The following is a 13,536-nucleotide window of genomic DNA, read 5'->3' as shown; positions in this document are numbered from 1 at the left end:
GGAGGCATGGTGTTGGATTCTATAGTTCTAGGATTGCTGAGTAGACAGCGGCAAACTGAAACCATTGGTGGCAGTACCTGACTGAGTTGCATATGGCTGGGCCCCTTCTGCAATGGTGCAGACGGGCTAAAAAACAGTGGTGTGGAAGGTTGCCCAGAGCAATGCCAGTGGTTCAGATTCATTCAAAACTTTCCACCCATCTTTTGTGGTTATAGTTTGTCCCACTATGTGAGAGAGGGTATGCACAGATAGTGAGTCCCTTGCTCGCTGCGCCATAGGGAACCAAGATGCACCTCACTGAGGAGGTCCAACAAGCCTAAACATGTCTGGGGTTGCTTGTGTTTCCATGCCGAGGGGACCTGGCCTAGCAGTTCCGGCTGGTCTGCAACCATTGGTGGCAGTACCTGACTGGCTGGACCCCTTTTACAATGGCACAGACAGGCTAAAAAGAAGGTTGCCCAGAGAAATGCCAGTGGTTCAGATTCATTCAAAACCTCCACCAATCACTTTCATGGTAGACAGCGGTATACAGGTGTAGTCTAATCATAGGCCCCTTCCCATATGCTTCTTTGCGATGCCTCAAATGCAAGTACTAGGACAAGGAAGAACGACATGGAGGTAATGGCCAGATAACTTACTGCCAATCTTCACTCTTGCCCCTCTCCTAGGATTTATGATTTCAAGCACTCATGGTGTTAGCCAGTCTGTACACTGTATCTGATTCGAATTTTAGAAGTATCTAGCCTCCGAAATTCTTCTTGATCCTTCCCTACCATGTTTTACTCCGTTTAAACATTGCGAGTTCAACCATTGCAATAAACCTAAGATCCCTGCCTTGTACATCTCAATTCTAGGCTCTGCCTTGGAAGGATTACCAGCATTTTTGCGCTGGAACTGTGAACTGGAGTGGACGGAATCTGAGCACCCCACAGTTGACTGCAGGATTCGAAATTCATATTTGAGGAGCAGGAACTAAAACTAGCTCCAGGGTGCCAGGCATCACCCAGTAGACAGGAGCAACCACGAGCGTGAACACAGAGCTCTGCAAATGTAACTTCCACACTTTAACTTGTTGCCCATTACATTAAAACGTGTCCTAGAGGTGTCTAAATTCTTCTTTATTTAGCGCCTGTGGAGCCAAGGATAGCTCCTTGGAACTGTTGGTCTAGCCAGGCTCTAATAGGGAAGAAGCAGGAGCTAATTAGATCCCAGCTTCCAATAATTTCAAACGCTATCACTGCATTTTATACTTGCACAAGTTCCCTTCGATACAGATTAGTTTCCACTGGGCACACAGAAAGACGATGATTGAAGCATATAATGTCACTATATGTCGTGAGGGCGAACTGAAAATGTAGAATATGACATTTTTTTATATAACTTCTCACACGGGCTCCTATGTCAGGTACACCACAATTCAACAGTTCATAAAAATAAAAACAGTACGTTCTCCATGTCTCATCCCTGCCACACCCACCCCCTAAACAACTGCATAATCAGCATGCCACCGCAGCCCGACAATGTCCCACAAATCCCAAAACTCTCACACTCCTTCCTCCAATAGCGCTCTATCTCTTGCAAACCTACAATGAGAGTTCTCCGACATTGAAATGCGCGCACAACTTGATATTTCCCCAAAATACATTGGGCATTAGAAAGTGGAAAGAGATTTTTAAAAGGCGAGTGTAAAACGTGTGTCCGCACCTCGCCTTCAAAGCGAGAACGCTGGACAGCTGAGAGGTCTTCTCTGTGCCCCCTTCGTCAGAATATTGCCAACCCTCATTATTTTGCCAACTGTCTCATCATTGAGCTCAAAACACCTGCATTGTATACCCTCCCTAAGAACTCTGCTGTCCATTATGCCCGATCACTCTACAATATGTCCCTACCTTCCTAATCAAATGTCCCCACCCTTTCTTTACAAGTAAAATGCCCTCCCAGCCCCCGTTCACTCGGGGAGACTCACAGTCGCAGGTTCTCATAATTACATGCCGCTGCCATGACTCTATTCTCCTCCTTGGGTCGCCTCACAGAGATGACCCTCTCCACTAGTTCCTTCCTGACGCGTCAGCCGGTGTGGTGACGTCATGACGACGGAAGGCGGCGAAGGACAAAGTTAATGTTCCAACTGCAGATGGAGCGAAATAGAGTGTACAGGCATAGTAAGAGGGAAGTAAAGGGCGACAACCACAGAAGGGCGTAGACACAAACAAGGGACAGCGCTGTCAAATGTTTTTTTTGTTTAGTTAGCTTTATTGTAAACTGAGGGTTAAACAAAAAAGACGCAAAGACAGTGCAGCGTCAGAGCCTTTGTTTTGTACTAGTGACCAATCATTTTGGGAACTCTCACGGTCTGACCGCTGCGGATACTGGATTTTGGGGTTTTAGCCACGTAGGATCGATCTTAATTTGTATTTGAGTGTTCGGTTCAATGACCACGAGCCATTCGTGGCAGCACAGACGCAGTCCCTTTTTTGTCATAGTTAAACGTATTGGATCGAGGATTGTGCTTTCTCAGCTACCCTTCGGCGTACATATGTTTTGATTTAGATTGTTTTAGCTGTCAAGCGACTCGCATTTAAAGGGTCAGAACATAGTTTGTCCTAAATATTAATCGATTGTTTCCTCATTCGAATGGGACATTTAATTGCCCCAGCATGTCAGAGGACTGCACCTACGGATTCGTCAGTAATCGGGCAACTTCCCCCCAATGTTGCATATGGAATAACCTCAAAATGATACTAAAAGACAAGCCGATTTACTGGTCAGATTAGCTACAAAAAGATATCCACCTAGTTTCTGACCTTTGGGAAGGGGGAGCACTGAGCCCTAACAATACACAATTATGAAAAACCAAAACTACAATTCCCAGCAGCCTGCAATGAATTCGTAGTCAGTTTTTCATAAACTCAAAAAACCACGTGGTCCCTCAGTCCAATCATATCTAATCTCCTATAACCACTGCCTGAACACAGTCTTTCCTCTTTCTCATGCTGATGAACATCCAAAACCTTGCCCCCAACGGTAGACGACTTCTTAATCTTCACTTTGTTCCCCTTTCAAGGTGTCGTTGTCTTCTGCTCTGCACCTGTTGAAACATGTATATACCATTACCTATCTCATCATGAACGGGTGGGCAATCGCATAACAACACCATTACAGTACCATTTACAACATTACATTACTCTTTAAATAACATATTCACACACTTTTGATTGTAGCGATTGAATTGGGAGGAATAATCTTTCGCCTCCGAATCTTTAATAGAATCAGGACTTCATGTAACAAATGTATGATAAATCTGTATTCTATGTCAAGACTCAGAGGCTCAGATTATGTCAGGACCGTGTCACGGGTCCGCATACCCGTTAGAGTTCCCGGCCGGCGGAAGACCTTCCCCTCTGGTGTCTGTCGACAGGCAGCTATCAGCCGCATGTTCCTCCCCACAACCACGCACAGTTCTTCCTTTGCAGGGCAGCACTGTGGGTGGGTTTGCCCCTACTGTGTCTCTCCACTCAGTTCGTCCCACACATGTCCGTGTACAGGGTGTATTTTCTTTTCCCGTATCCTGGCCCCACCATTCACCAAGCAGGTGTAAATCGGGTTGCTCTGGGTCATTGGGAACCACGTTCTCCTTCGCCACTCCAAGAGATGTTTGACGTTCCAGATCATGTTCCTGACCGTTACAGTCTTGTTGTTTTTAGTATTACTTTCAACACCAATATACAATCCTTATGCATACCTATATGTTACCTGTAAAGAACAGATATGCTTGTCATTTTTAGTATTACCTTTATCACCAATACACAGTCCTCATGAACTTCCATATGTTACCTGTAAGTAGGTGTTTGATTGCAACATAGGACCAACGAGGATACATATGGTTTGAAACACCTGCATGAATATTATGTATCTTTTATGTACTTTCAAATGCAATTTATGAATGCTGAATATGCATTAACATAGGGCATGCCATTAATGATAATGCACAACATATGGTTCACATACACCGTTATTAGCTTACAATATTACGCACCTACTATATTTATATTTAACATTATGGCGACCATCGTAGTTTCACTCATCTATTCATTCGAAGAAAACACATAAGACATAATTTTCACTATTTTTTGTCTCTTGTATTTACAATTGTCATGTTGTCTTTCCCAACAAGGGATCTGCATTTGCATACATCTCATGGGTACATATCTATACATTGCATCTGAGAATCTAACTATCACCAATTTCAGTCTATTGTGTACAACATACTTTTCGGTTCACATATTATAGTTTTCTTTTATTTCATTTATCTATCAATCTTAGGCTTTAATCTGCACTATTGAGATTCTTCATCTTTGAGTGCATTCTGCACTGACACAAATCGTTGTTGGCAGACTTACACGCACAGAGCGCTTGGCTCCCATACAAACCTTAGCATATTGCAAGCGAGTCATGTTGTTCCTCATTCCCGTTCCCCTGCATTTAAGGGGATGCGGGATCCAAGGCATTGCAGCGTCGGCACGCCTACCGACGTTCCGCAACGCTATGTCGGGATTCACCATGGCAACCAAAATAACAAGTTCGGTTAAAATAGTTAAGTTTCCTATTATTTTATTTATTAATCAAGCTTACGCTTTAATCCATACTACTGAGATTATTTTATCTTTGAGTGCAATCCGCAGAGGCACAACTTGTAGCTGGCAGACTTACACACATAGAGCGCTTGGCTCTCATTCTTACCTTACATATTACAAACAGGTCATGCTGTTCCTCATTCCCGTTCCCCTGTAACCAAGGGGATGCGGGACGCGAGGCATTGCAGCATCGGCACGCCCACCGACGTTTCGCAATGCCACGTCAGGTTCACCATGACAACTACAATAATAAGGAAGTAGCCGCCATTAGGGCTTGAGGCTCCGCGAGGTCTCGCACATCAGCACGCAACTTTGACAAACGGTGAGGGACTCATCTGTCCGTCAGAATCCATTCATTTAGTAGCTCCAACGTTACCTAGCACGTTCTAACACTGTCACTCGTTTCAATTCTTTTTTCTTTTGTGTATCCTTCTCATCTAGATTACTTGGGAGTTTTACTTACTCCACCATTTACATCTGCGCACAAGATAAAAAAAACATTCTGCATTGATGCCCCTCACATGCAGATTTGCATATACATATCCATACATGAATTTATTTTTTCTATTGTATTTTCATTTTTAGATATAACATTGTTGACTGACAGGTACAGTGTTTGTGTAAAGTTTAAGTTTGGAATGATTACTTTTTGACACTGTGGGACTTTGTTCATGACTTACTGAATCTTGTATTTGTTACTTTCTGTTCCCTTCTCTGTACCATACAATTACACGTGCTATATGGTATATAATGCTTTCTATATTGGTCATTTACTTATATTGTAACTGTGTTCTAAATCCATATTCCATCTGTTGCTCGATGCTTGAACTTGTGGTTTAGGCCCTGAGGAAGGAGCTAGACTCTGAAATGCATAGGCATGCACAACCACAACTCCTTTACAGTCGACTAGAATGATTATATGTACAATTATCACGCAGATAAATATATGAAAGGAACCATTTTGGTATATATATATATATATATGTACCACAACAAAAATAAATTGTGAAGTAACTATTTACTATGAACTTTTCGAAGAATCATTATTTAACATACGAATACAACTTATAAACGCCAACAGAGTAAACTCAGAGCACTGAGCACTAGCGCGGGGACCAATCGTTGCTGGATGGTTTATTCAATTTCTCTCTCTCTGACTGGTCTCATGCACTTGACACCTTTCAGTAGCCTGCATATTAGGGTATGCTCACCTGCTGGTCTACCCTCAATGTACTCATGACCTGCCGATATCGCAGATCTGTAGTTGTTAATAGTCCTGTAAGCTTTTGCCTGAGCCGCCTGTGCTGCCAGAAAATTTACTATATGTATTACATCCCTTCGTATGGGATCAACTTCTCTCTCCATACACCAATTACTCAATTTTCTTCATGCCACTCTAGGCCTTCCCTGAAGCTGGGGCCCATGACTCTCTAATAAATTCTTGAGCCATCCCCGAAAGTCCTGGCTTGGCCCAGGTCTTCCTGAAATCGGCCATGCTATCAGGTTCAAGTTCCCTGATCGTACCAATGGGTGAGTTTCTCCTGTTGGACTTAACATTATGTCCTCTCTGTGTAGTAGCAGAATTGGAGCCTCGTACGACAACTCCAGAAGGTTCGGGAACCATGCTTGACCCCTCCAATTGTGTGTCACTAGAATCACTATTGCTTCCTGTCTCCTGACCTGCTCCACTGTGCGCTCTATCATGGCGAACGGAGGGAAGGCGTATTCTTTTGCTGGTCCCCAAACCTGGAGAAATGCATCCGTCGCTGTCGCTTCTGGATCTGGTCTCCAGCTGTAAAACCTGGAGATCTTCCTGTTCAATATCGACGCGAACAAATCTGTCGAACACAGACCTCTCTGATGCATTATCTCCTGAAATACTGAGTTATCCAGTTGCCAATCGCTGGAGTCCCTCAAGTATCTCGAATTCCAGTCTGTCATCAGATTGAGATCTCCCGGCAGGTGTTCTGCTCTCACACTGACTCCCTTCTGGAGGCATAGCTGCCAAAACTCTTTGGCATCTCTGTCAGCATCCTGGATCTCGTCCCGCCCAGTCGATTTATGTATCTGACTGCCGAAAACGTTGTCCATCTTTAAAAGAATGGCACATTTCACTCCTTCCCGAGTCCAACAATGGACTGCGAAGGATCCTGCCAGAAGCTCTAAGCAATTGATGTGTAGACCCAACTCCTCGCTCGACCATCTTCCCCCGGTCGATTGATCTCCACATCTGGCACCCCATCCCCATCGACTGACATCCGACTCTATTACCAGGTCCGGGGATGAGCCAAATATCGCCCTGTCATTCCATGCCTCCATGTGGCAATACCACCACCCCAGCTCCAACTTCGCCTCTTGCGATATATCCACTTTTTGTTCATAAGATAGACCCTTCCTGAGATCTAGCTTTAAACTCTGCAATGCTCTGTAGTGCAGAGGTCCTGGAAATATTGCCTGAATCGACAATGACAGACGACCTACCAACCTCGCTATCTCCCTCAATGAGTTTTCTTCTCTTTTCATCATACACTTTATTTCCTTCTTTATGGAATTCATCTTCTCTAACGGTAGTTTGAGTGAACCCTGACTTGTCTCTAAGATGAAGCCTACAAATTCCATCTCCCATGCTGGTTCTAGCTCCGACTTCTCCCAGTTTATCAGAAAACCCAGTTGCTGCAGAAAAACTGTTGTTATCAGAATCTGCTCTACCAGAACCTCCCTGTCCTGGCACATCAGGCAGATGTCGTGCAGGTAAATAATCATTCTGATCCCCTGTTCTCTCAGGTGTCCTACTACTGGTTTCAATAGTTTGGTGAAGCACCATGGAGCTGATGTCAGACCAAAAGGAAGACATTTAAACTCCCATTTCTCTCCTTTCCCTAAGAATTTTAATGGCCTCCTCTGATCCCGATTAATCGGAATCGTTAAATAAGTATCTCTAAGATCTATCCTTGCTAACCAATCTCCTTTCTGAAGAATGTCTCTTAAAAGGTGAATCCCTTCCATTTTGAAGTGTCTGTATATAAGAAAATAATTCAGACCTTTGAGATTTATTACTGGCCTTACCTTGTTTTTCCTTTCACTAAAACAGGTTGCTTATGAAACCTCCCTGACTGTCTGAGGCTGGGCCTATTGCGTTCTTTATCTTGAGTAACTCTACCTCTCTGTCCAACAGATCCTCGTCCTGTTTGCTGAACCTTATCTGCCTTGGTGAGGTTACCTGTGGTGGTTCCTGCCGAAATTCTAACTGAAACCCTCACACAGTCTGTCTCACCCACACATCTGAGGATATCTCCTCCCATTTTCCTACATGCAACTTCACTCTTCCTCCTACTGGAGGGATGTTTAATTCCACCTTTTTCGCTGCTTCTATTTCTCTCACCTGAATTATTCTGGTGCTGCATTCTACTGTTACTTCTCTAACCTCTGCTCCTGCCTCTTCCCCTGGAAGGGAAGAAAGGGTTCGACCTCTGGTCCTCTTGCTTCCAGTTGGTTCTGTCATTATAGGACCTTCTGTATTGATTACGGCTGGACGAGCAGCCCCTTCCTCCTCCAGCCCTGTCGAAAAACTTCCTCCCGAAAATGTTCTTAAGGGAAGATTGAGCCACCCTGTCCATGGACATGTATGTGCTGGCGAACTTCGCCATATCCTTAATGAAGAGGTCCCCAAATAGCTTGCCCTTCGCCGATGCTTGGTCAGACTAAGTCAGCTCACCCAGCCTAGAGTCCAACTTCATTAAAATTGACCTCCTCCTTTTAGTGGCCAATGCCGTGTTGGCATTTCCCAACAGGCATAGGGTTCTCTGCGCCCAACCAGCCACTATGTCTGGATCTATGGGCTCCTTCTTTGTTTTGGCTTCCTCAGCAAGCTGCCAGATTCTAGTAATAGATCCCAACATGTCTAACAGTTTGTCTTGACAGGACCTCCAGGACCTGTCAATTCCTCTTTTCACGTCCCTGCCATATCTGCCCAGGAACGTGAATTATCCTCTCATCAACCTCTGTGGTTTTAGCCACCCCGTCCGGTACCCTCGGCCTCGGGCATTCAGCTTTTAGTTTGCTTCTCGCTTGCCTGCTCAAGTGTGTTCTCAATCTTTTCCTTATATATTCTGCAATCTTTTCGGGTGGGGGGGTCACACTCATTAGACCTCGGATGCACCAACTCGTCCAGGTCAAATTCATCCTTCTGTGGGTCAACATCCTCCCTCCTGCCTTTCTTGCCCTTGGGCTCCCACTCATCATCATCTGGGGAGGTCTGACTCTCTGATGTACTGTCTGCGTCCGATTTCGAACTGCTTCTACAGCGTTCCTCATCAGATTCACTTGAATTTATGACATGTCTCTCACAAGACATCGCCTTTCTCTTTTCCACTCTGGATCTGTGTGATGAACCCGGGGGGGTCTCAGAGCTACAATCCGTGCGGGTCTTTTTCCATATTCCCCCTTCCTTCCTGTGCGCCTTGCCTTGCGACAAATCCGCCAGGTCCTGTATTATGCCCCTTTCCCTGTGCGGGTCTCTCAGCACTATTCAGCCTCTGAATCGCTTTGCTCATGCGTAGGCCGCTCACATGAGGACCTTCTTAGCCCTCTGAGTAATCACTCATCTTCCTCAATTCGTGCCGTGTAATATAATATGCAGTTTTCCTGGGCTGCTTCCGTCAATTTGCTTAACTGTTATTCGTAACTAGGCGAGTCTCTGGCAAGTGCAGTGTTTCCTGGGACTGTGCCCGTCCAATAAGAGACTTATAATGAATACCTTTCAAGGTATCACCTCCCCAGTCAGGCAGATTAATCAGGGGGTCTTTTCACTAGTTTACACCTGGGACTGGGCCCATCAGTTACATGCAGGGCAGCAGTGGCTTTCAAGCATGTAGTGCTGCCTTTCGTCCACTAGGTGGCGTCCGCCATCTATTTTATAGAGCCTCTCCTTGCTCTCTTCCCCCCGAGCCTTAAGCGTTGAACGCGGCTCAATCAGCTTCAAAAGTTCTCTACAACTGCTCTCCGTGACTCAAAATGCTCCTCACTCACTTACTAATGAAGTTCGCAATGGCGCCGAAACCGCAAAAGTCCTGTCGCGCCATTGTGAACTTTTGCTCAAACAGTGCCTCCTAACGAGGTAATCCAAGATGCCGGAATAAGAAATCCCGTTGCGCCTATGAGCCTATATGCTCCGCCAATTCCGCTCAACGCGCAGCATTATAAGCGCTCAACTTCACGCGCGCATGTTGCTACAGAATCATCATCATAAAATCATTGACAACTCACATGTAATACCAATAAAACTAAATGTACATATCTCGGCTGCTCGAGCAGCAAAGAAAGAGGAAGGACTGTGGTTCAGGCAGTGTTTATAGGAGATGAGATGAGATATGATTGGACTGAGGGACCACGTGGTTTTTTGAGTTTATGAAAAACGGACTACGAATTAATTACAGGCTGCTGGGAATTGTAGTTTTGTTTATTGGTTTTTCATAATTGTTTATTTTTACTTTGCTGCTCGAGTAGTAAAGGAAAGTTCAGAGCATAATCTGAGCCTCCGAGTCTTAACATAGAATTAGGCACGCACACCCCACAGCTTCCAAATTTCCCACTTTCATGCGTTACTCCTCCAGCTAGTCCTATTTTTGTACTACTGCATGATGTGCTGTGTAGGCCCATCCTTCCAATAGGAAAAAACAAACTCCAAGTTCCAACATGCAATTGGAAACAATGATCAGGACTGGCTAGAGGTGTCATGCGTGGAATTGGGAATCTTGGAACGCCCCCCCACGTCTCTATAGCGCCTTCCATTCAGCTTTACAAATATGCATTTGGTATGTAATGTTGCTATGTAGATCTGTTGGCCATGTAGCCTGTTAACCTCATTACATTTATTCAGTAGTTGGGGCCACGGAAGAACAAGTGACTTTTGGAAGAGGAGGGATAAGGTGGTTTGGGTGCAGCAGCCGAAGGAAAAAGGAAAATACAGATTATATGTCAAGACACGGAAGGCTCGTATAATGCTTTCTCACAACTTTACTGTTTGAGCAGCATCGTAAATCACAATAACAATAACTCAGAAAACATGTTAACTACAAGTCCCAAATGTTTGGAGTCTTTCTTTAATTGTTCTGTTATTGGACTAAACATGTGACATTATTAACCAATCACCACAATTGTAGTCCATCCCTACATATCTAGTCCACCATGTTGTCTCCTCTTTCTTTGCTGCTCGCGCAGCCGGTTAAATATCCAATGTTATATTTCTTTATTGACTGAAAGTGATGTTTATGTTTGTAGACATGCATTAAGCTTTGTGGAAGCGTTAGAGGGATAACACGTGCAGCGTTCTAGAATGGTGGCAGAGCATATCCGCAGGGCGTAGAATAAAATTAGGTAAGACTGCAACGGGAAGGTTAGTTCCGGTGATCGCATTACCACAGAGGGCACTGCAGTCACAGAAGTACGAGGAGCACGACAGTGACTCTTTAGGGTGCGGCTGCTCCTCGTCTGTCACTTCCGTGACGGTTGAGAGACTTGCCCGCACTCCGGAGTACCAGAGATCTGTTTAGAGAGGAATGAATGTTCCCAAACGTTCGATTAGAACGATGGATCAAGGACTTCTATAGCGAACGCTTCAGAGCGTTAAAGGTCAACAGCCACACATGTTTTAGTGTGATTATGGCGGAAAGGAGGAGGTCAGTCCTAGTCAAGATTGATGCCAAACTGAGTGAGCTGGCCAGAAGCAGCAGCTTCTGGGAAAGGAAAATGTTTTGGAGATGCTTTTATAAAAGAGTTAATGAAATTCACAAACTCATATGCGGCGATAGATAAAGCCCAAGCCTCTTTAAAGAGAGTATTTGGCAGGCAGGTTTTTGGCAGGGATGGAAGAGGCAGGGGCCGCTCCACCAGCCATTTCACGAATAACCGGTTCCAAGCAGACAGATGGCACTGGAAGCAGGATGAAAAAAAAAACAAATCCTTTCTTCCCGTCAAGAGGAAGAGGGCGAGGGTGGAGACAATCTGACAACCAACATCAGCCTAACACAGGTGAGAATGAATGCGCAAGCGCACAAAACACAAACGCAGATTCCCGCAGTAGGGGGGAAGAGTAGTAAACTGTGTAGAGAAATGGATATTGATTTCTACAGATGCTTGGGTGCTAGACACCATATAGGGATTTCACATAGATTGGCTAAGTTTACCACTTGTGGGATGTTTTCCCCCACTAGTCCAGGCCCTGCAACATTACTGTGCATTGCTTGCATCAGGAACATCAGAATGGCCACTGGAAAGCATGCTGCTCGCTAAAAATCACCCAGAATTGTGCAGGACAAATCTGAAAAATAGGCCGCCATCCACTTTTGCCTATGTCAGTGGTAACACAGGAGACCACTGCCAAAACCCATCATTTGGCTACGCACAGAGCAAAATGACTGCAAAAGAAACACAGACCAGTTTGGAAATCCGTTTTTCTTGGTTGTCAAATTTGCAAAAATCATGGCTCACAAACCACCCAGAAAGATCCAACCTCCTCGTTGGGCGTTGGACATCATACTACTTCAAGAATCACATAAATATAATGTCAGCAGGAGTATATGTTATCAGAACAAAACCCACTTTTGAAGATGGCTGCTGGAAAGAAATCTGCCAAGAATGGGTGCAATACCGTTACTCGCCTCTGTCAGACGCTGGCGATCTCTAAATCTGACAGGAGAAACTTGTGTCTCAAAAGCTAAATATGCCAAAGAATGGATTTCCATCAAATGCAATATAGGGTGCCACACATTGATTTTCATGTTGAAAAGACTGGAATTGAAGATATGGTTGCTGATTTTAAATTTGAAACTGTAATTCTTCACAAGGGACAATGTCAAATTGACCATACGGTAACCTGATTTAGCTAAAACTTTAAAAAGGCTTTCTTCCCCTGAGAACATACCACCCTTTTGCTTCCCACCAAAAGGACAGGAAATTTCATTTGAATGCTAATAAGGGGAGGAGGGGCACTTTGGCCTATTGCTCTGCTGATCTGGGAAAGAGACAATGGGTTCCTTGAACTGAATAGAAAATGCTAATTCGGGTGTGACTGACATCAACTGCCCTGGCAGGAAGAAGACCATGTGACTCTCTGACTCAGCCAAGCTTGGAGGCGGGCCAGACTGGTAATGTGGATTGGAAACTAAAGTAACTGTATGTTTTAGAAAAAGACTTATAGCAAATTGTACTGAACTGATACAAATATGAAATGTATAGGTTGTTAAAATGAAATATTTGCTCACAGTTTAAAACTAATCTGGAATTTGTGCGACATTCAGAGACTGAACCACGTAAAAGTGCATATTCTAGCAATTGTGATTATGTTAGGAACGTTAAAAATTACAGGAATATGCCCAGATGGTATGTGCATGTATGTGGAAAAAATTGTACAGATCCGAAAATGTGTAACCAACCAAAAGCGTGAAAAATTGTCATTTATGAACCAAAACTCGTAGGAAGATATTTGGACAGAAACGTACCTTAGTCAATCTGTCATGTAATTATGTATTATTAACAAGTTGTGCATATTGAAAATATGTTTTTTGGGAAAAATAGATTTTCTGGGTAAAAGCAAAGGGGAGGTTCTTCCCTAGATTGTAAATGGCAGCATCACTATGACACATCATGACACTCTGTTCCTTCTCAAATCAGGAGAGGGGTATTCTCTGACCTATCAGATCCTTAGAGGGTTGGGCATTGTATAATCAGCCTCACCACCCCTTTGGAAAATGTATAAATAGGGACTGTTGAGGACCCAGAAAGACACACTTTCATTCATCAACAGATCCCCTGGCGAAGCACCCTGCAGGAAGATCCAGACTCCAGAACCTAGATCCAGACTCTAGAACCTAGATCCAGACTCCAGAACTCTGAAGCAGAAAGG

At 44.3% G+C, this 13,536-nt stretch overlaps 1 protein-coding gene across 4 annotated transcripts in view; it reads right to left on the bottom strand.

Annotated features, from left to right (window-relative positions):
• The window catches only part of SACM1L (SAC1 like phosphatidylinositide phosphatase), a 1,165,903-nt gene extending 1,163,644 nt beyond the window's left edge, over window positions 1–2,259 (bottom strand). For 2 of the 4 annotated variants that reach the window (XM_069613352.1, XM_069613355.1), the window contains exon 1: window positions 1,967–2,259. In XM_069613352.1, the coding sequence (XP_069469453.1) occupies window positions 1,967–2,001 (35 nt within the window). In that variant the 5' untranslated portion in view covers window positions 2,002–2,259. The remainder of the gene's footprint in view (window positions 1–1,966) is intronic. The other 2 variants (XM_069613353.1, XM_069613354.1) reach the window with 2 other exon arrangements.
• Between the last annotated feature and the right edge of the window lie 11,277 nt (window positions 2,260–13,536).

The sequence above is a fragment of the Ambystoma mexicanum genome, chromosome 5p (assembly GCF_040938575.1).
Source record: "Ambystoma mexicanum isolate Mex_15411 chromosome 5p, UKY_AmexF1_1, whole genome shotgun sequence".
NCBI classification, from domain to species: domain Eukaryota; kingdom Metazoa; phylum Chordata; class Amphibia; order Caudata; family Ambystomatidae; genus Ambystoma; species Ambystoma mexicanum.
Note: the sequence above shows the minus strand (reverse complement) of the source record. Positions and strands in the feature narration are given on the sequence as shown.